This window comes from Rhipicephalus sanguineus, chromosome 4 (genome assembly GCF_013339695.2).
Source record: "Rhipicephalus sanguineus isolate Rsan-2018 chromosome 4, BIME_Rsan_1.4, whole genome shotgun sequence".
Lineage (NCBI taxonomy): Eukaryota > Metazoa > Arthropoda > Arachnida > Ixodida > Ixodidae > Rhipicephalus > Rhipicephalus sanguineus.
In genome coordinates, this window is record NC_051179.1 from 103,602,426 (window position 1) to 103,628,455 (window position 26,030).

Consider the following 26,030-nt stretch of genomic DNA (forward strand, 5'->3'; position numbering starts at 1 on the left):
GCATATAACTGTTCATGTATTCACAAGAGCTATAGCGCAAAACTGGGGAGGAAGGACGCAGAACACAGGATGACCAAATAACCCAAACCGCCTCTCTTCTAAGTTCGTGTACGCTGTACGTTCAGTCGAATTCGAAGGAAAGTGAACCCTGTCCGTGCTACTAAAAAAACGGTCTCACAGAGTCTGTAGCTGAGACAGTTATCGACAACTTTCACTCCAACTTTGAGGGTAGCCGCATGGATCGAGCCTCAACAACCTTGCGTGTCCACTGACGACTATGAGCGGGCGCTGCGAGAAAGGAAAGGGACGAAGACGGTGGTCACACGAAAGTGCTCGGCACCGGTGAACGGGACATCTTTGCGTCCACGTACAGCGTCCGCGACCATGCCGTGCCCCGCGCTTTTTCCGGCACCTGCGAGCAACTGTACTTCGGCGGGGTGCGTGGTATATTAGCCGCCGCAGAAATAACGGCCCATGTAGTGCGGTATACGCAATACGCGGTCCGCACGGAAATAATTATCGGCGTGACGGGGTCGCCGAAGACACTGCGGTGCACGCATTGGTTCGGCGGCACGTTAATATACGTGACCGTGCACACGGGGAGGAACAAAAGAACGTGAGGTCAACCATAGATGTGGCACGAAGGTGTATATACGACAACGACAAAGGCTCGTCCGTTGCGTGTTAAGGGTATATAAATCGCGGTTTATGAAAGGACATGGTGTAGTACATCTAATGAAATATACGCAGATAGTCTACCGAAGTTACAGAGGTTATCTGTAAACTACCTTGCCCTTTCCATGGCCGTCCTTGTCGCTGTCGAACAGCTGCATACTGTATAAACTAGAGATGTGGAGTACCATTGAAAATGTCAACTATTTATAGTGAACAGTGAAAACTTGCGAAAAAGGTGTTACCACGATAGCACTTTCAGTTAGCAAAAGTGTTTCAACAAATGATGTCTAGTTATGGTTCAGTCGTCTCAATTCAATTCTCTAACCTGCGGCGTCTACAGACAGCGGTGGTGGGATTAAGACAGTAAAATTGCGTCGAACAGATTTGATCAATAAATTATCCTCGTCGGAATATCTACCTGAAGCAGAGTTCCCTCTGAGATAGTCAATGATGAGCAGTGGGATGCCTTACTGCTTAGCTCGGATCTGGAAGAGCAACTCTGGGCCGTCCAGCTGGCTGAAAGCGCCGCCAGTGCCCAAGTGCTATTGGCCACCGTTTAGGCGGGGACCTGATCCGCAAACCGCAGGATTCAATAAAGTTATATCTTCTTTCTCTACCCGCAGTGGGCGGGGGTGGAAATTCCGCCCACCGCTTCCGATAGACCGCACGCCCACTGCTCCGACTGATCCCATTAAAATGCGTTCCTGTGGAACCAATAAGCAACTGCGCTCGCTCAACGCCAGCGAGCAGTGCCTCCCGCCCCATTATTATGTAAAAATGAGTCTGAGCAGGTGGTCCTGCGGTTTCGAGGATAGCCAACTCGAGTGTCGGAGCAAGTACACAAGTGCCCTTCTTGCTTCCGTTTTTTTATGTGCGCCATAGATGCCAGAAATGCGCGACCAGAAATGCAATGTCGACGGCCGGTGGAGGTCAAGGCACCCCTCCCCCTTTCCGTAACTCACGCCTCTGATCAATAAATAATGAGGTGGCTCATGAACGCTAGTGCGCTGAAATATGTGTTAGCAGATGTGAGTATAAACGTGTGCCGACATAAGGCTGATAGTGATGCTAAAGAATAGTAGATAGGGCTATATGTCGGCAAAAAAAAATAATAATATTCAGCTTACTGAGGCTCCCTAAAAAAATATATCTTGCGCATAGGGCTCACTCAGACTGCGACTCAACAAACGTTTCCTAAACCGGACTCACTCGTACTCAGACTCACCAACGTATTACTCATCCGAACTCACGACTCACCAACGTATTAAGTGTGAGACAGACGCTACGATTTTCCATGCGTTGCGACGGCCGACGCGGCGGTGCGGCAGCCGGAATGGTGGCTATCCGATGCTATGAAAGATCACCATTCCGGTTACTCCACCGCCGCGTCGGACGTCGCATCCCATGGAAAATCGTACCGTCTGTTTCGGCCTTTACTCATCCGGACTCACGACTCATAGTCAAGGGCCGATCCAAGTCTGAGTGAGTCGACTCATGAGTGTCTTTGCCGATGGTTCTTTGCGCGCATAATGAGTAATTGAAGAATAAAAATAAATATGATGGAACTTATTTTGGTTGAAAAAACACCTTTCATTCCTTGTTTATGGTGTAAATCTCACTGACCGCGCTATAAAATCTTGAACGGCCGCGCCCACCTTCCCGTCGCTGTGCCCAAGAGTCAGTGCACCTAGGGATGGCAAATTTGAAAGAGTTAAATCTAATCCAACTATGCCGAATGTAAGAGGTGCGCGGATATACGCAACAGCTGTCACACATTTTTGCATTGTTCCCTTGAAAGTTGTCGCGTTACCAGCAAGCTCGGCTCTAGATATACTCCTGTATAGCCCTAATTGTTTGCATGTTTATTCCGCTACGTGATTCGACTGTTAGGGAAACATTGTCTTGCAGAAATATTCAACTGGGCTGGTTCTTAGAGTGCATTGCTGACCCTGAGACGTTCTGCGTGTTTTAAATATCCGTGTCACGATCCCCACGTGTACAGCACGAACCTGCTCGCAGCCGTGCTCGGTATAGACTCACCCGCGAGGAACAACGTGCAGCCAACAAAGGCGCGTACGTGTCCGGTGCTCATTTGGCGTCACGTCACGGGACGCTGTCTGCGGCAACCTTTTCTTCCTTTTACCGCGACACGGCATGGTTGTAATTGTTTCCGCTGTGGAGAGACTTCGTGCCGAGGTAACCTTGTCGAAGTGGTGGGTGCGGGCCGCGCGCCCCGTTGCGGCAGTTGCCTCGCCACAGATCAGACGACACGGCCCTCAGAGCATAGGCGTGCGCACAGAAATGGGGGGGGGTGTCGCCCTTTAGTCACGCTAAATCTGCCAATGTTTAAAGTGCAGGGTTTGCGGGTTATTATGGCCATGCAAGCTTGTGATGACAATGGCGGCGGCCTCCTCTACATGTTGCATTCCAAGAACGCTTTACTTCCAACCTTTAAGTGCACCCCCCCCCCCGCCCCCACCCCGTAAATCCAGGTACTAAAGGCAGGGCGTTGTGAGAAGCACGTCATCGCTTTATTTTCATTTTTTCCCCATCTATTGCGTGTGGCCTCCGTGAATAGCTGCTGGAACTAAGCGCGGAGGCCACGCTTTGCGAAGCTTCTTTTCTTTCGGACTCGTCGGTCTCGACCAATGGCGTGGAAGGTGAGAGGGTGGGGGAGGGGGCTGCGGCGGAACTGCTCCGTCCCCTCACTATTAATGGAGAACTCTGCGCATGCCTACGCCTCAGTGCAAAGAAACCTTACGGATAAGTTCGACTCAGGTATTCTGGTTAGCAGCCTGCACGGCATCTTTAAACGTATGTTTCGGGACCTGTGTCTGAAATGTCTTAGAATTACAGTGATGATGCCGATGCGTTTTCCGGTTTTCCTCGGAGATTGGGGATGAGACATTCGTGTTCACGCTGATGGGTCAGCCGCCGCCCCGTGGGAAAATCACGTGCCGCGTGACGCCCTCTGGCGAAAAGAGTGCTCCACGCTCGCCGCCTAGTAAGTGGCGCTGGCAAACTCCCATAGGATTAAAACGCACATAAGTACCCAACAAAGTGGGCGACGGAGCGCCTTCCGTCGACGCTCAATTGGCAGAACATCGGACGCGTAATTCGAAGGTTGTGGGTTCAGATCCCACCGAGGGAAAGGGAGCTTTTTCGTCCGCCTTAATTCCTTTCACTTTAGGTCATAATAATTACACTACAGTTAAAAAAACAATGAATCATGTCCTCTATGCTTTCCTTGGTTTAATTATCTGTTTGTTTCATCAGTTCTGTGTAACAAGAAAGGAGTACCTCGAACATTCCTCCTTCTTGCGTGCCTGCATTGAATGAGGCACACACAAAAAAAATAGTGCACTGTTGTGATCAACATTGGGTAGTTTATTTCACAAGGTACTCAATGTCACAATTTCGTAATAACCGTGCATTCAGTTCTTACGCACGGTCATTATGTACGCTATCTTCGTTTAAGCGTGGTTCATTTGAGCAGTGTCTTTGATGTTCAAAAGAAAACGCAGCCGGTAATTTCGGCTGCATAAGGCCTCCAGCCATGGATGGTGGCAACTCGAATCTATAGCGGTAAATGACGTCACAAGCACACGCAAACACTCGCGCGCGAGTGCCATCAGCGCAACGCATCTCCATACCGGAGGTACACCAACGGATATCCGCACCAATGTACCATCGCGTCGACTCTTTTCAAGTGCGGAGCACTTAAGGGCCCGGGCTGTGGTATGCTGTCGCCCCCTGTCATCTGTCTTCTCACGTGGCTTGGCGTCACGCAAGCAAAATCATGTATAGAATAGCCGCGTATAGTATAGTATAGCAAGGGGGAGGAGAAGGAAAGTGACGTAAGGAGTGATGTGAGAATGAGGAGGATAAAAAGGAGGAGGAGGAGGGTTTCGGCGTTATGTATTCTGCTGAGCGGACAAATTGGAGGTCGACTTAAATAATTCGTCATGAAAATCGTTTTTATTGACCGATACAGAGAGGGGAAGTTGCAAAATGGCGTAAAAGGCTGGCGTGCTGAAATAGCAAACTAAATTTCCGTGTCAATTTGCGGCATTCAAAGAACACCAAACGGGCATTTTTTGTCGTCTGTGACGATGAAATAGTCTATATCAAGCTGACGTGAATAATTTTTGCGAAAGCTGACCGCAATGGCGCGTTCGAACACACTTCATTCGTTTCCGCGTGCATCCGACTTCATGTCCAGGATACTTATATAAGAGTATTGCTTCCGATTTAAACTTGAAAAAAGGACTAACAGGAAGGTACCCAGCTCGGTACTGCGGAATAGATGGTGTGAAGAACTTCCTTCATGCAAGACAGCTTGTGCTGAGCGTATCGCGTTTTCACAACGCTAGCAATGCTTCGCGCGTTGACTCTGACAATCATACGGGGTTTCTGCTGTAATTTTTTCGCCAGCTATCGTGAATATGCCTGATCATACGGACGAAATTGCATCGCTCTTATTTTACTTTAATTTCACTGCGTTTCTTGCTACATTTCTGCGACACCTTTTCAAGATGTTCGGTACGCAGCCGCAAATGGGAGTACAAGATACACAAGCGCGAAAGGTATATTCAGGCGAGCTGGAGTTATTTCACGCTGGGTCTATCCCGTCCTGTTTTACTCCTTTAGCTTCTTCAATGGCCTAAGCAGAGCTTACGCCGATGAGGGATATATCCAAATACCTTACTCGTGTGACACTTCAGGCTAGACCTAATTGCAATTTACTTGTGAAACTTTTAAACGCCATTTCATGCTAAGCTGGAAGTTCTCGTCTTGAGAAGGTTGCCTAGAAAGACACGCAGATTATCATTTTCCTCTACCTGTAAGGAAAATAACTCAGCGTTATGAGGAAGAAGCGGTCGCATTTTGGAATGACGCCTTACATTCTTCCTTGTGGGCCTGACAACGTGTTCCTTATTGCGCTTATGTACTGAACAAGACAGAAAGATGTTGAAAAGCTGGGAGAACTTGACCGAAGATTAAAAAGAAGGATGGTTGATTTCTTTTTTTTTAACACGAACGTGTTTTATGCCGGGGTCCACCACGGCTCTAGTGACGTATTTCCGTCACGGATATGACGCTGTAAAATATAAAGACTAACAGTTGGCAAAGAAAAAAAAACCAGAAGAAAAAGTTTTGTCACCCGGAGGCGACCTAACGACCCCTCGCTCCGCAGCGCGAAACGATTCGGCCACAGACGGCGCGTTCTTTGCCATACTAACGGCGAGCTATTTATATACACCATTTACCGATGGCGGTACTCAGAGATCGGTGGTGCATCAGCGTGTTTTCGTTATCGCTAGAGATATGGCGCGAAGGGCTCGAAGAGCGCGCTTTCAAGGTCATCGCCCCACGCGGACGAGCGCACGCCTCTACAGGGCGTGGTCGCTCGTGAGCGGGCTTATCTCGTGATGGCGGTGGCGTGTACGTCTTGCGCTCTCACCGCAAGTTTGCGTTCAGAGCACAAAGGTCACCTCGATCACCGCAGCGGCTGCTTTTGCGAAAGGAGCGCGCTGCTCACACAGAAATAAGTTACAACTGTGACCGTTAGTTCGCACTCATCCTGTGTATGTTCGTTCCGTGCGCCCTTTCTGCTTGAGCAGCGCGTTGCAAGTTTCGAGTTGCTTGCCGTTCTTCGCGTGACATTACAATTTGCTGCTGTAGCGTTCATTACTTCGTGCTTGGGGCGAAAGAATGTACTACAAACGCTCAACTACGTCTGTGAAGACACGTTTCACTTTCGTGTTATACCGATTCCTATGACAGAGGGATTAGCCATGTTTTTTTTGCTTTCTTTTGTAGTTAACGGCTAGTAGAAGAAAGTGAAAGTGTAAGTAGTTTGAGCATTGTTGGGCTTTAGGAAATACAAGTGTGTAGGCTTGCGGACTGTGTATTGCTAAATTTGAAAGAATGTTTCACGCACCCTCTCGTAATCTACATTCGCATCTTTGAATCTTCGTATTTCATTTAATGCTCCGATGGGCATGTCCTTTTGTTTAATGCCAACTTTTTGTGTTACCGCGCTTGCTGAATACCATTCAATGGGCCTGTCAGATATTGTGTATAAATAAATGAATAAATAAATAAATAAATAAATAAATAAATAAATAAATAAATAAATAAATAAATAAATAAATAAATAAATAAATATTTTCTTTAGGGGTACATTGTAATGATCGTTTTGGATCGAATTCGTCCAAGGCACATTCTTCAGTAAGGCTACAACGGGAATTGAAATTAAAACTAGAAGTGTATTAAAGGACGTCTTGCGCACATTTTTGAGAACCAGCGTGCGTTTTCACTGACGTTATACGTCATTGTTATGACGGGAGTGATACTGTTAAATTCATGGTGCAACAAGGCAAAAAACACCTTCTTGACAGAGGAAAGAAAGATGGCGCTCTTCCGTAGGCATGTTCTCGTTGTCTCTGTGAAAACTACATAATTGTTTAATCATGTTCTTATCTACTTAATATTGTCGAGATAACTTTCCTGCTCCAAAAAGATTGTTTCATATTTCTGTCTTGCTTTTTTTTCGCCACACGTCACTGAGAGAAAGGGTTTCATGACGTACGTGACAGGTATTTTGCGTTATTCGTGTCATGACCAGTGAATGGTGTTCGTCATACACTGCCCCCTGCTATGCCAATTTTGGTATATTACAAATTATAGAGGCGACCAGGAGAGCGCCCGGACGTAGGCGGCTGGATAGATAGATAGATAGATAGATAGATAGATAGATAGATAGATAGATAGATAGATAGATAGATAGATAGATAGATAGATAGATAGATAGATAGATAGATAGATAGATAGATAGATTAGAGCACTGCACGGGCCGTAATTTTCGGCCCGGGCCCGGACCTCGTTCAAATTTACCCGCCCGAACCCGGCCCGGTGACTCAAAATGAGACCCGGGCCCGGCCCGAACCCGAGAAAAAATTTCGCCTACCCGGCCCGGCCCGGCCCGACCACACATCAGGCCCGACTGAGGCCCGACCCAGTAATCTAGGTGGTGATGCCCGAACATGGAATCGACAGCAGGGTGTTTTAAGTGGCAAATATCTACGCTTTGTTGGCGCATGTTTTGCTAACAATTATACTTTAACATAGTTACGGTAATTTCTTGTAAAAAGGTGCTCACGGTGCAAACAGTTGAGCGGACATACTGAATACAATGAATGTTTGTTTGGCAGTGGTATACTGTACCTATTTTTTCTGCAAATACACTGGGGATCATGAAGGGTGTTTTGTAGCAGACATTGTAGGAAGAAAAGTGATTTTCAGCACGAGTTTAGTTTCGATAGGGAGCGCAATAACAACAAAGGATGGATTGATGGATGGATAAACTTTATTATGGTCCATCTGAACGCGCTCTAGCACGTTGCGGGCCGCTCCGACATCGGAACAGAAAGACCAAGTCTCTCTGCTGCGTCGCGGGCCCGTTGGCCTGCCCATATAGCTGCTCTTCTAGCGCGGAGCTGGTATATAATAGCAGCCTCCCATTTGGACAGCGTGATGGCTTCGCCGCCGCCTAACACGGAGCACCGCCAGAGCATGTGCTCTAGATTGGCTTGGCAGAGAACAAAACGCTCACTTCACTTTGTTTTTATTGCACTTCATAACCTATTGAAATTTATAGCATGTTCTAGCCACAAAGCCAACCATGCACCCTTCTCGGTATATAGTACCCGTCTTCACCATTGTAGCACCTTGCCAGAGCAAGAGAAACAGGGGGAAAAACAAATTTGTGACCTTTGTTGTAAATACACTAATCTGGGCAAAGGTATGGAACCGCGTGCACCACGTGTATGCGTATAATCAGCCGAAAGGAAGAAAAAAACTATTTGTCATAGCACTATTTTCATATACCATACCACTGCTAGTATATACAGACTGTAAGTTTCTCATGGCATAGTTTACAGTTTATTTCTTCACATGTTATTGTGCGAAAAATCAAAGTATCAAGAGATTCCCGATTTAAGCACGCCATGCGCTGTTGCATCACATATCCTGCCGCGCTAAAGCTTCTTGCACTGTTCGCGCTGGCCGGACGGGCGCACCACATGACTGCCTTGCCAATTGCGAAGGCGTCGGCAGTCGTTGTTCGTAGCTTCCAGCACTGGAGCAAATCTAGGATGTCTTTGTGGACCTCTGCAGAATGACCATAGCTGTCCAGCTCATCCCTTCACTTCTTTCGTTCCCGAACGTCGTGCCACTCTTCAATGTCGTCTATAAAATTCCTCTTTGAGGGCTTCTCCTTGTAGTTTTCAGCAGTGTATGTTATGCACGGTTTCCACCGTGCTCGTTTTATCCATATTATAATGGTTTATGCCTTCCCAGCGATGTTGTATCGGTAGAAGCTGGCCATTGGACTACGCGGTTAGGACTGGCAGGAGTAGGACGAAGCAATTTCGATATATTTTCGGGGTTCGCTCGAGTTTGGTAATAAATGCGCGACTAAGCTTCTTGAAGCTTACTCATTGGATGCATATGGTTCGAGGTAAGGGGACATCACCCGGCACGGAATCTGTCATTATCCTTTTTCAAGCCAGATATTTCGTCAAGCGAATATACTTCACCCCACACCTTGTTTAATGGACCTGTTCTATTCCTGCACATTCCAACGCTTTTGCGGCAGTATCATGTAGATCTCGCACTATATAACGCACAATATAGGGCCTCAAACACGCGGCTCGCGGACCTCTCGCTAGCGGCTCTCCGCCCGCACATGACTGTCTTCATCCCATTTTTTTATATAAGTATGTTCTTGAGATACACAGGCATGACAGATCGAAAGCATATTTTTCGTGAGGCACCCCCTGTGGTCACCGTGTGTTGATACATAACCGTGAAACAAAAGCTATATTTCAGAATCGGCGTCCAGATTTTAGTCCCTATGGGTGATACGAAATGACTGTTTCCCCAGACGTGAATGAGAGACGTCCGTTAATGGACAGATTTAGTTGAGCGTCCGGAACAACGTACGGACGCAGCCTGCCATAGGAAATGGCTGGCAGGCTGCGTCCGTACGTTGTTGCGGGCGCCCAACTAAATCTGTCTAATGGCAATACTAAACGCGAACTGCTGCGCTGGCCACGTGCATGTGCACGTGCCCTCGATGACCATCGGTTTCCTGTTCTTCGGTAGAGTCTGGCGCGCTCCAAGTTGCTCCGTTCCGCACCATTTTGCAACAATATGTTGTTGGAATCCTGCCGCCAAATCCCCTTCAGAAATGATCCCGTGTATGAGATATGGGAAAGGTCTGCTGTGAAATAACGGTAGTTTTAGAACAACCTGTTCCCCACTCCCACCCTCCTACCTTCGTCATTGCCCTAGCCTTTGCGGGAGTTAATTTTCGCGAATGCGGCCCGTTAGCTGAGGTGAGTTTGAGACCCCTGATAGGGCGGAACAAGACGAAAGCTCAGACGTTAACAATGTGGGCACACAAAGCAGGCTGTGCATGTCCATCTCGCGCCTCATGACCACTGGGAGCCGTCACAGAGTCACGGAAAAACAAGGTGCCTTTATAGGGATTCTATGTATCAAAACTCCGTGCAGTCTTATCGTTTTAGAGGGGGGCTGTACATTCAACAACGTTTCCCCGCTTTGGAGCTCTGATTTTATTATATTACATTTATTACTGCGATTAAAGAGTAACAGTTAGGATACAAAATAGTAACGAAAGCAAATAAAGCACGGAACAGCGAGATGTTACATATAAGCGCCTGGTCTATTTACTTTTAGCTCGCCCGTTTCAGATAAATCAAGTAGCTCCTATGCAAGAAGCAAAGGAGTTCAGTACTTATCCCTCATAAAACTTCTCCAAATAGCTTACCCCACATAAAAAAGCGTTTTTTCGAGATAAAATGTGGGACATATATGTATGCACAGCGTATGCGGAATAAGGCACATTAAAGAGAAAAACGATTTTTCTATTATCAGTAAATTACTCTTTTACGTACCATTCCAAAAGCACCACGCTCGCCGCGACACGACTCTTGGTAAGGGAGAAAACTCGCAGGAAAATGCAGGTAACGACGCCAACTTGAAATTCACGCAGCAAACTCCGTGACGTCATATATTCTGACGGCATCTACTGGGCCTTACGTAGTTTATAGTGGGTAAAAATGAAGTACATTGACCTCTGAGGAGGTCATAACACTTAACATACCAAATTTCTGGAAATTTCGTTGAGCTAATGTCCCCAAAATACGACGAATACAGTCCGTGACGTCACGTGCGGAGATTTCAGCGCGAAATTTGAAAATGGAACTTTGACCTTGATTTTCTCCTTTATTAATAAACTCATTTATGGTGAAATTAATGACGTTCGGGTTCTCAGAGTACACTTTATCGGTCTAAACCAATTCAGTGTTTCACTTTAGTGACCCTTTAAGAACAGTGCAAAGTCCAAGCGCGGCCCGACACGAGCCCGCCACCTCAAACCCGGGCCCGGCCATAAGCCCGGAGATTCAGGCCCGAGCCCGGCCCGGGCCCGCCGTGAAAACTACTTTACCCGGCCCGGCCCGGGTTTTCGGGTAGGCCCGAGCCCGTGCAGTGCTCTAAGATAGATAGATAGATAGATAGATAGATAGATAGATAGATAGATAGATAGATAGATAGATAGATAGATAGATAGATAGATAGATAGATAGATAGATAGATAGATAGATAGATAGATAGATAGATAGATAGATAGAAACTGCCAATGTGCCTGAGGTTCGCTAAGAAATGCTTCGCATTTAAAAACGCAACACTTAACCGCTCATTACCACTGAGGATTGAACTCACGCACGTGCGCCAATATATGTCGCTGGGCGGCTGCTGCCGTATTCCTGCCGTAACTTGCGCCATGCTGAGAGTAGAGGCGATGGCGCGGATGCTACATCGGGGCCTGAAATCACATAAAAAAGATTCCAGCTGTGCTCACGCTCTTCGGAAGGCCGCGGTATCCGCTCCGAAAGAGAGCCTTCTGCAAGCGCAGCATACGAATTAACAGCTGCCGTAATAGCTGTGGTCTGCCGATTTTATTGTCACCCGTCGCGTCGAGTAGCCCGCTGCTATAATGGCGTCTACACGGTGTCTCTAAGTGAGTTATAACATGCCAACGAATTGAACACGATTTTAATTGATATAGAGAAAGACCGAGACTAAAACCCGAACGTACTTCCTGCATTACCCTGTAAAGGTGGCTACGCCGCGCTATGACTAATAGGCAAGGAAAGCCCACTTTAGGAGGTGACTTCAGCGCCGCCAAGAAGCAATGCACCAACTTTCATAAATGCGCCACTGCAAAATGTGAATGAATGAATGAATGAATGAATGAATGAATGAATGAATGAATGAATGAATGAATGAATGAATGAATGAATGAAGCCCACACCCGCTGACAGAGACTTTCACAAAATAAAGAATGCTCTCTTTGAGTTCGACTTGACCTTCCTCCGTTTGTTCTAGAAGCATGACTTCCAGTACAAACAATCTCACCAGGTACAACGTTACTCTTAGAAAATCATTATATTGCATAAAAATTACATTAATAATAATAATAATAATAATAATAATAATAATAATAATAATAATAATAATAAAATTGCTGGCGTTTTACGTGAGAAAATTACGATAGGATTTTGAGGCACGCCGCAGTGGAGGGCTCCGGAAATTTCGACTCCAAGGGGGTTCCTTAACGTGCACCTAAGCACACGGGCCTCAAGCATTTCGCTTCCATCGAAATGCGACCGCCACGGCCGGAATCGACTGAGCTTTCGTGACTTTTGTGTCAGCAGACGAGCACCGTAGCCACTCTACGACCGCGACGGCTAATGGGTTCTCTAGAATTTGTAAAAATGTATTTATAATAAATTAAAAATTACAACTGGCCGAAAGTACACCGCTACAATACATCACTATTACTTTTGAAAAACAATGAAATTAAATTGAAATTACTGGAACAACTGTTCATGTACACTTTCTTTAGAGGAATAAAGTGCACATGAATGTACATGAATGTACCGAAGTCATGACCCGGAGGTACATGTACCTCCGGGTCAACACCAGTGTGACCGCTGCTCGCAGTCGTTCCCGTCTGCCCGGGGTCTCTACAACCACCGTACCTGGCACCAGACGCAGGACGCTGCAGCTCGGTCCGCAGGATCTACCCGGCCCGCCCCCGCAGGCCCTGCACCTCAGGTTCCTCCTCTCGGCGACCGTGCCGAGACCCCTCTCCTCGACGCCTTGCCACAGGCAACGCTGTCACCAGGTCCTCCAAGCGTGCCGAGCCCCACTGGCCAGGCCTCGGTGTCACCACTCGGGTCCTCTACCCGAGGCGCGACGTCACCTGCGCACGACACCGGGACGCCACAATCGCAGCCCTCGCCTTCACAGTCGCCGTCCACCTCACCCGAACCTGCCACGGACGACGGCGCTGACCCTGACGAGGCCGACGACCCTCCCGGGACTCCTCCGGTTGAGGACCCCATCCTGGACATGCCCCCAGACCACACCGACCTCCTCGGTGACCAAGCACGGCTCCTGCGCCAACTTCTTCGCGAGCCTCCGTCTCAGGATTCCTGGGACCGCTGTGAGGCCGCGTGGGCACAGGCGGTCACTCTGGCTTCCGAGGCTGTCCGACTGCCCCCCCTGACGACCGAACGGCCACGTCGCCCTCTGAACCCGGCAAATGCGGCTGACATTCAACGGCTTTACAGGCGTAATCGTCGCCGCGCCGTGCGGCTAATACTCGAGGGCCCGTCCAGACCGTGCGAGATACCACTTCAGGACCTCGAGGACCACTGGGGATCGACGTGGTCTGAGAGGACGGCGGACACGTCGCTCCTCTTCAGGCGCCCCACTGCTCCGGAACCCGTCGACTTGTCGCCGTTCGCTCCCGACGAGGTGCTGCTCCGCCTCCGCAAGTCCGAGAATACCGCTCCAGGGACGGACCGCTTGACGTACCACCACTGGAAGGCGGTTGACCCTGAAGCGCGGTTCCTGACGGCGCTCTTCAACGCCTGCGTCCACCACCGTCGCACACCCGACGCGTGGCGCACTTCGCGGACGGTGCTCATTTACAAAAAGGGCGACTCCAACATCCCCAGCAACTGGCGGCCTATTGCCTTGGGGTGTACAGCCTCTAAGCTCTATGCAAAGTGCCTCGCCGCCCGGCTTCAGACGTGGGCCCTCCAACACCAGGTGCTGTCACACTGCCAGAAGGGGTTTCTCCCATACGACGGAGTGTTCGAGCTCAATTACGTGTTCCAGCACCGTCTCGGCGCTGCCAGAGGCGGTGGCCCCGACCTCTGCGCGGCGCTGCTCGACTTCACAAACGCGTACGGGTCCGTTCCCCATCAGGCACTCTTCGATGCCCTTCGCGGTGCCGGCGCCGGTGACGTCTTCACCGACTTGATCACCGACCTTTACGCCGGCAACCGCACGTGTCTGGTCGCCGCCGAGGGCACCTCCCAGCCAGTCCCCATCTTGGCCGGGCTTCGCCAAGGTTGCCCCCTCAGCGGCCTCCTCTTCAATCTGGTCATCGATCCGATCGTCCGCGACGTCCAGGGCGAGGACGACGGCCATAACATCTTGGCCTACGCGGACGATCTGACACCCCTGGCGACGTCACCCGTCCTCCTGCAGAGCCGCATAGACAGGATAGAGGCCCTCGCCACGAGTCTTGGTCTCTCCCTGAATCCCGCAAAGTGCTCGTCGCTCCACCTCAGCGGCGCGACGCCTGTCGGGATGCGGCCGACGTCTTTCCTGGTGTCGGGAACCGCCATTTCGGCCCTCCGCGACTTCCAGCCGCAGCGGTTCCTGGGCCGCCCCGTGGGCTACCGACTGCCGACTTCGACTGGGTCCGTCATAGACACAGCCATTGACCAAGCCCGGAAGATTTTCGCATCGATGTTGGCGCCGTGGCAGCGTCTTGACGCCGTCAGGACCTTTGTCTACCCGGCGCTCAACTTCCCGATGCGCTGCGGGGTCCTCACCAAGACGGACTGGCGTCGCCTCGACGACGCCATACGTCCCCTGGTTAAGAGGACCCTCTATCTCCCGGGCAACGCGTCCAACAACTATGTCTATGGCAGCGCTGCAGGCGGCGCTGCTGGCATTCCGGTGGCGGCTGAACTCAGCGACATCTGCCGGGTGGATTCGGCCTACAAGCTCCTGACGACGACCGACCGGGGACTTCGGGACATGGCACTCCTCGACGCATACTCGGTGGCCTCTGCGAGGCTTGGATGGGAAGCTACCCGCGCCGAGCTCGAGTCTTACCTCTCGGGGAACATCGAGGACGTGTTCCGCGCCCCGGCCAGTCAGCTGCGCTCCGTGTGGACGGAGGCGCGCAAAGCGTCTCGCCGGCTCCAGGTTTACTGGACCCTCGACCCGGAGGACGTGCGCATCACTTGCGGCGACACCACCATAACGCCGACTCACCGCTGCCGGGTGATGCGGTCCCTGCGCGAGGTCCTGGCCGCCGACCGCGACAGGGCCCTCCACGACCAGCCCAACCAGGGCAAGGTCCTGGCATGCGTCGCAGCCGACCGGGCGAGCTCCCACTTTATGCGCACGGGGGCTTATACCCACTTTGCCGACTGGCGGTTTATCCACAAGGCGAGACTCAACCTCCATCCCCTCAACGGCGCCCGGATGTGGGGACAGGCGGACCGAGACCAGCGGTGCCGCATCTGCGGCTACGCCCGGGAGACGTTACCGCACGTCGTGTGCCATTGCATGGCACACAGCGCGACGTACACGGCGCGACACAACGCCGTGGTGGACCGCCTCCGCACCGCAGCGTCGGCCCGTTTCACAGTCGCATTCGCCAACCGCCCAGTGGGTGACACGAACCTTCGGCCGGACCTGGTATTGGTGAGCGGCGAGGAGGCCATTGTCATTGACGTGGCCTGCCCGTTTGAAAACACCCCGGACGCCCTCACCAATACACGCAACGAGAAGGTCGCCAAATATGAGCCTGTCGCGGCATACCTTCGGCGTCGATACCAGCGGGTCACCGTGGCTGCCATCGTCGTCGGCGCCCTGGGCGCCACGGTGACCCGCTGGTGACCCGCTGGTACATGACTCCGGTAATGAATGTACATGAATGTACAAAAAGGTACATGAATGTACCTTTTTTCTTGGGAGCAACAGTTTAACCATCGTGCCGACTTGTCGCTGCTTTGATGACGCGCTTCTCTAACCGGTATCGAAGCTTACGTGACTTTGCTCGACTAAAGTGTAGTTGTGGGGAGGGGGGGGGGGCGACGACCTAGGACCACGGAACCTATCGATGTTATTCATAGCCTGTGTTCTGCCTCTTGTTTCTTTTGCAAGTTTTTGATGTCACAAAAAAAAGCGGACATGCTATACTTGAGTGAAAAATTAACTGAGAAGCTAACGAGTAATTTTCTTCAATTTATTCGCTTGAAAAAAAGTCACTACATTACTAAATCACCAGTCCACGAAAATAATTCTTTACATTGCTCATACATGTTAAAGAGACAGGGTGTGCAAACACGGACACCAAGAGGGAATTCAAGACACCACTCTCTTGTGTCCGTGTTTGCACGCCCCGTCTCTTTAACGTGAATACTTACCAACTAGCTCAGCTCTCTCTTATTTTAAACATTGCTCATATTACGCCAAAAATTTATTTACTGTGATTTCATTACTGGCCAGTCTGCATCTCACCATTGCTGTCAACATTATCGCAATTTACCTCAAATTAATGCAGTGACGAACCAGTGTAATGAGAACGTAAACGAGTATTGCATCAGGGGTGTGCTTCAGCATGAATTCTTTTACCTCTTTCCCTTTTTATGTATTTCGCGTTCCATTCTTCTCTCCTTTTTTTTTTATTTCAGGGAACATAGCGTTTACATTTCCATTTATGCAAGACAGAGTGGCCAGTCACTCTCGTAGGTATGAGCGAGTCTCCACCTAGGCGACAAAACAAAACTAACGAAACAAAGACTCCTTCCTCTCTAGCTCTGTGGTGATGCTCATGGCCACCTATGTTGAGAACACCGCTAGAGTCGGATGGCGACCAGCAGCGAACTGGAGTTTTTGCTGTAATTTTTCAATATGTAATATTGGTTCTTTGTAATGAACACGTAAGAAAGCGTAATGTTTTTCAATACTAAGACTGCTGCTTATAAAAATTCATTGTCATGTAATTCGTATAACTCTCTTTGAGTAATTGTTCAATTCATTTCTATATTTCATACCTTGCTCCCTGCAGATTGCATTTGTTCGCACCATTAATTTTTTTCGCTCTTATACTCTTAACTAGTGTAAAATTTTAGGGCTCCTCTCTGACACTTTGTTACTTTGGTGTCTTCTGCCACTTTATATAATATGTAAGCACGCATATATGCTTGAATTGGCAACCCGCACGTTACCGACATATTTTCAAGTGGTATGCACGTGTTTTTTTCTGTTATGCTCGTATGTTTAAGGAAAACCTTTTCCTTGGTTTCAACCGTCCACTCGGAATTTTCATTACTTCTTTCTATGGCACTAGTTAGGCGTGATTACCTCCTTAAACCCAGCTGTTTGATGAGTTGTATTGGGGTCTCACCTAATTCTTCTGTCCTCGTTGAATGGGAGATCTTCTTCTGCGTTTATGCAGCGAAAGAAAGCGCTCTCAAACTTATCCACTGTTGGATGTGGTTGAGTACGGAATAGGCTTGCTTTCTTGGTGCAGTTCTGATTATAACGCAGCGCGTTGGCTTGCCCTTTACAGGTGTTTGCAAATTAATGCATGGTGATCTCATGGATGTTACATGATTCCAGAATCGTTTTGGTGCACCTTTATTCTTTCGGAGAGCCCATTCTTCGTATATCCAGCCGTATCTCGTGGGTACAACCTTCTCAAGAGACGGCAAATAAAACGTACAATTCAAAAGACGTGTCAATAAGCCCAAGCTCCCATTCTTTAGAAGAATAGACGTCCTTGGCGACAACATCTACCGCAAAAAGTTCGTGATCCTACTCCGCATAACACATTATGTGGAAGGCACTATACTCTACGCCACTTGAACCGCAGCCAACTCACTTTTATCAGCGACGCTGAAATAGGCTGTCAGTTTGTGCCGAATTTGGCGCTGAAAGTGCTCTGCAGAATCAGCACGGCTGCGGGTGTGTAGTGCTTTTTTCGTAAGTAATTGTAATGTTATTCAAGCTAGTACACTCGAATATCAGGATACGACATTTAGAAATACCAGCAAAAGCCAACTTTCGCCGTCGTATTGTCCACTTTCAGGTAAGAACGCGACCGCTGTAATTGTATGAAAATACATTGCTCATATGAGAAGTTGGCTGGGGGTGGAAATCGTATTATCCTGAAATAAAATGTAGAATGAATGATCGTACCAACGAGACTCCCCTGTGTAACGGGGTAGTTCAATCAGTTAAATAATCCTAACGGGCTGCACAGCCCTTCAAATTCTCGGATACAGGCACGCGCAAAAAAACACACGCAACACATTTAGACAGTGGGGTAACTATGTATTTATTTTTATTCACGAAAAAAAAAATCAATATATTCCACAGGAAAAATGCACACATTTTGCTGGAAAGGGACAATGAAGTGCCAAAAGCATAGAGCCACTATTGCAAAAGAAAGCACGAATGAGTGACTAGACTTTAGCGACGCCCGCGGGTTTACACGGAAAGATAAACGCTATGCGCGATACCACACAAATTGAAATAGAACAGTGAGAACTCGTATCAAGTAAATAACTTATCTGAAAGTCCACTAAGTGATCAATTGGTAGAAATCAATTTTTTTTGTTTTTTCTGAAGATTGAGAGGGTAACGTATGTACATGACATGTATATGCGAAAGCACGTCATGGAAGGACGTGCCAAAAACGTCATGAACCGGTGATGACTAGAAGCAATGACATTATCGAAGCTCGCGTACAGGGTGACAACAGATACTTTATTCTATCGGTGTCACAAGCGGTGCAGGATCGTTCGCATATAATACAACGCTCAGCGAGGCATACGGCTCAATGTTCGCATTCTCGCCTTAAGGCCATGTGGTGTAGATTTATTTCAAACGTTGATTTCGAATGGAAGAACCATGCTTCATAATAGAAAATACATAATATGTGCACATACGTTCGTATCACTTCGCGCTTATGTTGCTGTCGAATGCAGGATCTCCATCGAGTATTTCCCACGCGGGTCAGTTTCCTCAAATGATCCCGGCGAAACATGGGCGGTATGTAACTTGGCGCATAATGTGTAGTGTGTGAAACATGAATTATCTGCTCTATTAATGAAACTTTTAGCGCACATGCAAGCGCACAAAGAAGAGGTTCGACGCGCATTAGCGCTGACTCACAACTTTTTTTTTTATTTTCAACCAAGGAACCACATGTAAAGGCAAACAAAAAAGCAACAAAACATTAAGGCATCATGCGTCCGCAGCTTACGAAGAATTCATGTCTTCACGTAAGAGAAATTGCTACTTCCTCGATAGTAGGTACAATTGATGGCATCGACACAAGCTGATTCCTTCATTCATGTGTTGCCAGCATCCCCAAACACTCGCCTTACTGTCCTGACTAGTTTGTTTCTATAGATAAAATTTCGTATAAAATAATACGGAATGTAGTCTGCTTTCATTTTTTATTGAAAGATTCTCGGAAACTATGACACACCTGTATGACTTAGTCATATATTTTGCGAAGATTAGAAAATGACGACACGAACTCTCATTGTACACACGGGGAGACTAGTTCCGATTAAAAGGGGCGCTGAGGTCATCGCGCGTCGCAATGCCGCGCATACAAAGTGAAAGACTGCAGTCGCTGTCATTGCCATATACAATGCAGCATTTGGGTGCACATTCAGGCGTAGACTGTGAAATACAGCCGTGAAAGTGCTGCGGAGGCAAGAGGTCACTCGCCACGGAAACAACGAAGACAAAAGCAGTTCAGAAACAGCTACACCCATGCATTGTGTCCTTGCGAATCTCTCTCAGCTTTTTTTTCTCTGTCTCTGAACGCCGACTCAGGAGCGCGGTCGATCACGATTGAAGGCCCGTAATTCAGTCACCCGTAATGGCTGCGAGGCAATGACGTCGCATCGTCACGTGTCTCCCTCTCCGCAGCTCTCGGCGAATCAGAAGCCAGGGATGTGTTGAAGCTGTAAAGGGAGGAGAACAAAAGCAGAGTGGACGACGCCAGGGCAAAAATTGCGGCAAAGCAATAGAGATAATAAAGAAATAAAGCAAATCAAAGAAAACCAATCAAACTGCTGATTATACCACGCACTGTGACTAATGAGGTCCGATCGCAGCAGCGAGCATCTTTACTTTTGACATAACGTTATGCGCAGGAACAAAAGAAAGGGGGGGGGGGGGGGTATGCGTCAGGCTGCGCTCTTTGGTCATGCATAGATGCTGGCGCTGTTGTCACTGTTCTTCAGAAGTTTTACGAAACCTCAGAGAAAGAGGCTCCTCACCCCAATAACGCAAAGCCGCCCCTAATGACTTTGTTGCTAAGCATCGTCACAAAAGCTCGTTACACAGCTGGGTACGACAGGCCTGTCGTTTGTGGGGCAACATGGCAGATGGATAGGGCAGTGAAGGGGGCGTGGGTGTTCCCTAGGTAAATAAAGGTGCTCGCACAGAACACAGCGATCTCCCAGTAGATCGACACACACTTGTCTAATGGCGCGCATCTGGAAAGCGCCCCTGTAGATAGCGGTATTGCAGCCGAGCATGCTCGAAAAGCTGCGCCACGTTGTTATATATACACACACTCTCGGGCCAATGGGTGGGCTCGCGCGTGTCTTAACTGCCAGTAGCGTGGCAATGGGGGCGCGTACTGTGTGTACAAAGATGACGACAGGCTGGAAACGATAGAAACGACGACCTGGGCGTGATCCTCTCTTAACGAGCCTTCCGGCCTCCACCGGTTGAGTTTCGATCTTAAAACGCTTGGCGTGTAACTCTGGCAGGGGACTCGGTTGCCCCGAAGCACAACGTGAAATGTGGAGAGCGAAGGGAGAGGGAGAGTGGAGGGGTTGAGGTAAGGTCGGGGGAGGCTGGCACTTGCGGTGTTTGACGATCAAGTCGATAGAAACACGCCCTCCACATCTAGTCGAAGACGTCATCAACGCTCGCTGCGAATGATGTGTGTGTACACGTTCCGAAGGGGGAGGAGTGGAGTGAAGACAGTTTTGGACGCTGTCGCAAGTCATAAGCGCCGCGGAGCTGAAAAAATCAACGTAAAGAAAGAACAAGTACTGCGCTGCAGCGCAGGGGAACGGTCTTGTCGCAAACTGCGCCTGCTCCCGCTACGGAATACAATTTGTCCTGTGGCGGCGCTGGACTCTGTACCATTCCGGTGGTCATTATTTCAGTTCGAGATAAGCGTGTCGTGGACTTCGTCGCACAGCGCTACGTTGTTGGGCCGTCGTACGCGAGTGCAGTTGCCCGGGAACGAAGTTTGTTAGGGACGTGTACTCACGTTGACGCATTCACGTCGACCAATCTTACAAGGCGACGGCTGCCTCTATCTGACCGGAGAGCGTGTGCGAGAATGCCCTATTGATTGTCTACTAAAACAAACGATCATCTGCTTTCTTTTTTTCCCTCTCTTTTCTGGTTTGACAGAAAAACGAATTTACCGCTGTCTCACATCCCTTATGCGTCACTTGTTCCATACTGGAAAGCAAGACGTAAGGGCGAAATGCATATGCTATCTGCTACAGGGGACTCTTAACACTCGCCCCAGTAATAAATGCCGTGACACTCGAACAGCGAGGGTTGCAAACTGCCGACCTTCCTAGAGGGCTGAAATTCACAGTGCGAACTACAAGACGAAAGAGAGAGGACAGACGAACGAGCGCTGTGCTCTTTCGTCGTGCAGTTCGCGCTGTGAATTTCAGTATGGATTACCGACGTGCCCAAAATACCGGCCTTTTCAAACAAGGCCACCTACTTGAAGGGACGTACAATACATTTTGAGTGGTCGCAGCAAAAAAGTAGACACGCGGACGAAAGAAAGAAGCACGAAGACACTGCAGCTGACCAACGACTGGTGTTTATTGAAACCCTGTGCAGAATATATAGGTGCGGCTATCTACAGTTAAAAAACAGTTTGTCGAACCTATATATTCTGCAGAGGGTTTACAATAAACGCCAGTTGTTAGTCAGCAGTGTAATCGTGTTTATTTCATTCGTCCGTGCGTCTAATGTTTTCCAGCAACCACTCAACATGCAAGATCACCAACTAGCACAGATGCAAACCATTCAATAGTACGATATCTGGGACAAAAAATGCTCATGTTGCTAACATTGTATTCTACAAATACTCCAGCTATCAACGTACGTACTAGGCGACTGTCGCCGATTAGTACTTGGAATATTGAATAGTTATCCGTCACGGCGCCAACCGAATGTTCACGGAGTGCGCGCTTATGGAGGCACTTACCAACAGCCTCGGCTGCATGTATAAGCTCTTCTCAAGAAGGCACGCTAACAGCGATTGAAAGGGGGACGTCAGGTAACGGGGTCCTCGCGATCTATAATTTTTGCCTCGCAGAAAAAAACTAAACGCGAGGACGTGAACGGCAATTAATGGCAATCGCGAACGACAGCGTAAAACGTTTCCTTGGCCGACAATCGTATATCACCCGTGAAAGCGTTTTTTAAATGCTTTTTTTTTCGAGAAAAGTCACATAAATGCAACGTCTGGCGAGGGGCGGAATATATAGCAGAAAGCGCCCTTCCCTTCAGATGAACTCACAAGTGTCGAGAACGGCGGCAATGGGCGACAACTATAGTAGAAGGCAACCGGCTATCATTACACTCTTAATCATGTCCCGCTTAAAGTCCTAGATATAGCCAGGAAACCGGACATTGTCTGGTTTCCTCGCTATAGGCAGAATTTAAGCACAAGACCTGATTACGAGTGTACGGAATCTATGCAACGACATGACGGGACGATTGGGCTTCGAGGACAATATGATTATGTGCACAACCAAAGCAACACTGGAAGATGGATTCCATGCTGGTCTAGTGTAGGGTTGTGTAGTATAGACGCTGTATAAGCCATAATGCAATCTAACGACACTGAAGTGTAGTTCTAGTGTCGGCTCAATGAAAGGGCAAAAGTTGGCAGCGTGTTACGCTCTCTTCACCACTTGAATTCGAACGCCTGCTGCACACTTGGTAATGCACGAAGTTACACTACTGCGGACAAGACCACTCTGAAGTTTTCTGCACCTCACGTGGTTTGCAGTGCCTCCGGGATCAGACCACCTTTGGCCAAGCGACGATATCACGTGACGACGCCTTCATCTGACGTCATGTCGTGAATTCATGACGATGTCACAGTTCGCAGATGACGTTATGCGTGCCACGTCGTCACGAGACTTTTGGTACCGTTCGTGTGTGACGCCGAAGATGGTCACTTTTGCGTCCGATGAGACATATAAGTCTTTCGCCCAATAATTCTCTAGCGTGAGTGCTGCATAGCCATGTGCATGTTATACCGTTCCAACAGTGTATGCGTAGTAGACGCACGTTAGCTTAAGTTTGTTTCAGTATAAGTACGTTGTGCACTTTAAGCATTATATGTAAATCCTATATGTAGCTTCAGCGTGGCCAATGCATGGGCGATACGACTGCCAGTTGTTCTTCCATTGAACTTTCTTCTACTGCGACTGGGTGCAGCATGTTGAGGTTGCGATTCCGGCTTTTTTGTTTATGACGTCTTGAAATACATGCATAGGGGCACACGAAGTGCCTCCAAAGGAGCATATATATGGTCAAATGAAATAGCTGTTGCTGAAACAGTCCTACTTCATAACTATACGTATCGGCTAATAATGCGCCCTATTTTCACAGCCTGTATACAAAACTTAGATTACTTGCTGATATTCTCGCACTTTCATTTTCGGTGTTACATATCGAAATTTCCGACGCGGGATCAGTGGCGTAAATGTATTTTGGGTAATGTGTGTTTGTTGTCAAATGTACATGTCTTACAGCTCAAGTTTCAAACCGCCAACTCGCGCGCAATAGCAACAACATTTTGAAACACTTAAAACACGCACTAACGCAATAACGTATGGTGTAATGTAATATAATGCATTATAAAATAGATACGTCGACGCGCCGACTGTTGCACCGCGGCTGGTGTTTCCATCTGAATACAGGTGTTAAATGCACTTACATAAATGCACACGTGAGGAGATCACAATCTGGTCTGTATATGAATATATGTCAATATATTCGCTAACGTTTGCTTTTATGTTGAGTACACAGAATATTAAAACATTTCTCTCGTCGTTGATATTACATTTCTTCCACCCTACACATTTACGCCTGGTTAGGTGTCTTCCTTTTTAAACTTAATATTCTGTTCATACAGTGCAGTTGCCTGTGAATTTGTAACCGTTAGATATCGGAAAAATGGGTGGCAGTCGCGTTCTAAACTCACGAGACGCGTAAGATTTCCTATTCATCTGAACGAAGAAGCGGATGGCTGCCTTCAAGACACTGCGCGATCGACGCGACTGTCGATACATTTCGTTGTGTATACCACTCCTTGACAAAAGTGAAAGCGCGCCAGATTTCTGTCGGGACATCGCACGCGATGCCAGATCTAACGTCACATTAATCGGCACGGTTGATGCGTTTAGCGCATTCTTGCAAAAAAAAAAGAAAAAAGTTTGCAATGGGTTTTCAGACTTCTAACGCTTTGCGGGGATTTCGACTCTGCAGGCGCTGCTAACAGCATCATGTTATCACGTTAAGTGATCATGTTGGGTGATCGTGTTTAGAGCTGTTCGTGCGAAAACACGTGCAGTTCTACTGCACGCGATCTACTAGTTCTAGTTGCGTGCAGTAACAAACCCGGATAGCTTACGGAGAGTTGCTGGTCTTCAGCTAGGGATTCAAAAGCGTTTGTTTCGACCTCGAAGCCAGTATGCGGTAACGACGTGAACACCTTTCACCGTGGCTCTAGCGATAACACCACAAGGCCACCTTCAGAATATTCCTGACAGTGAAATGTCGTTCACATATTTATGTCCATTTGATGGCTTGCGTAAATAGTGTCCGTATACGTATTCACGTGAGCAATACCTTGGTGCTATGGTCCTGGTAACAACTGCACCAATGCGGCGTCAGGCCAATGCGGCGTCAATTAATTAGCTAGCTTTTTAGTTCGTAAGCTTGCCATTTACTTAAATGTATCTCTAGTGCACTATACAGCCAAACGAATCCCTTGCTGTGACTTTCATTGGCCCGGTAGCTACTCACTTGGTTAGCGGGTAAGTTAGTTGGTTAACCCCTGACGTAGTTAATCTGTCGTTGATTTAGTTACATTTACTGCACTCATACAGCTGATCGATGACCCTTGTGCAACCATTGTTTGTCATGTACCTGATTATTTCCGTAACTAGACAGTTAGCTCTTTACGGCTTTAGGTAGTTGTTTTCTCGTTTATTTATTTGTTTTGACCATGCAGCCAACTCAACCACCTTCTGTAATTTTCGTTATTAGCTCAGTTGGCTATCTCCTTAGCCTGTTAGATGGTTACGATTAAGTCAGTCAGTGCGTTATTTAGTTAACTGCTCATCATTACCGGATTTCTTGAGTTTCGTTAGTTAGGTATCTCATTAGTTTTTTAACTCACAACATAGTTGTTTGGCACTGAGTTGTACGTAATTATATAGCCAAGTTGAGCGACTTCTGTAACTTTCGTTTGTCAGGAAGCTGGCAGCTTTTCTAGTTTTATCGATTTAGTCAAGATGATGACAGCTCAGCTGAATGCAGTGAGTTTGCCTGCCGTTTGTAGCATAAAAATTATTTGCTACGCACGCTAGAGAGCGTCAGACGCCGCTAAGTGCAACAAATCGAATATTTTGTGCGTAATAATTTCCATTTCAGCAATTTTTTTCTGCGCATCCGCAGCTGCTGATGATAGAAAAAAGTGCGCATTCGAAGGCTTGACGGCATGACGCTGCAAGCGGCATTAGGTTTCGTATTATTAAGTAATTTCGGTGGGGCGCCACGCAATGTGATCAGACTTCAATACATGAAGCAGTGGGCTTCGTGTATATTGTGCCCACGTTGGGCGCATTTAGCATGTTAGGTTAGTTCGTTTGCTTACTGGTCAGTTCACATGTAAATTAGATGGTTGGCTATGTACTCAATTAGTTGGTTGATCTGTCAGTCGATCAGGTAACTATTGAGTGAGCTAGATGGTTAGTTATCTAATTTGGTAGTCAATCATACATTCCTACACTTATTTTGTCAATGAGATTCGTTATTAATTAATGTGTTAGTTGGTCGATTTTGATTTC

At 48.0% G+C, this 26,030-nt stretch overlaps 1 protein-coding gene across 1 annotated transcript; it reads left to right on the plus strand.

Moving 5' to 3' along the window:
- Positions 1-12,705: 12,705 nt before the first annotated feature.
- Positions 12,706-15,762, plus strand: LOC119391454 (uncharacterized). Its single transcript, XM_037659134.1, has one exon. It carries the CDS (start codon positions 12,706-12,708, stop codon positions 15,760-15,762), a length of 3,057 nt encoding a protein of 1,018 aa, XP_037515062.1.
- The last annotated feature ends 10,268 nt before the right edge of the window (positions 15,763-26,030 follow it).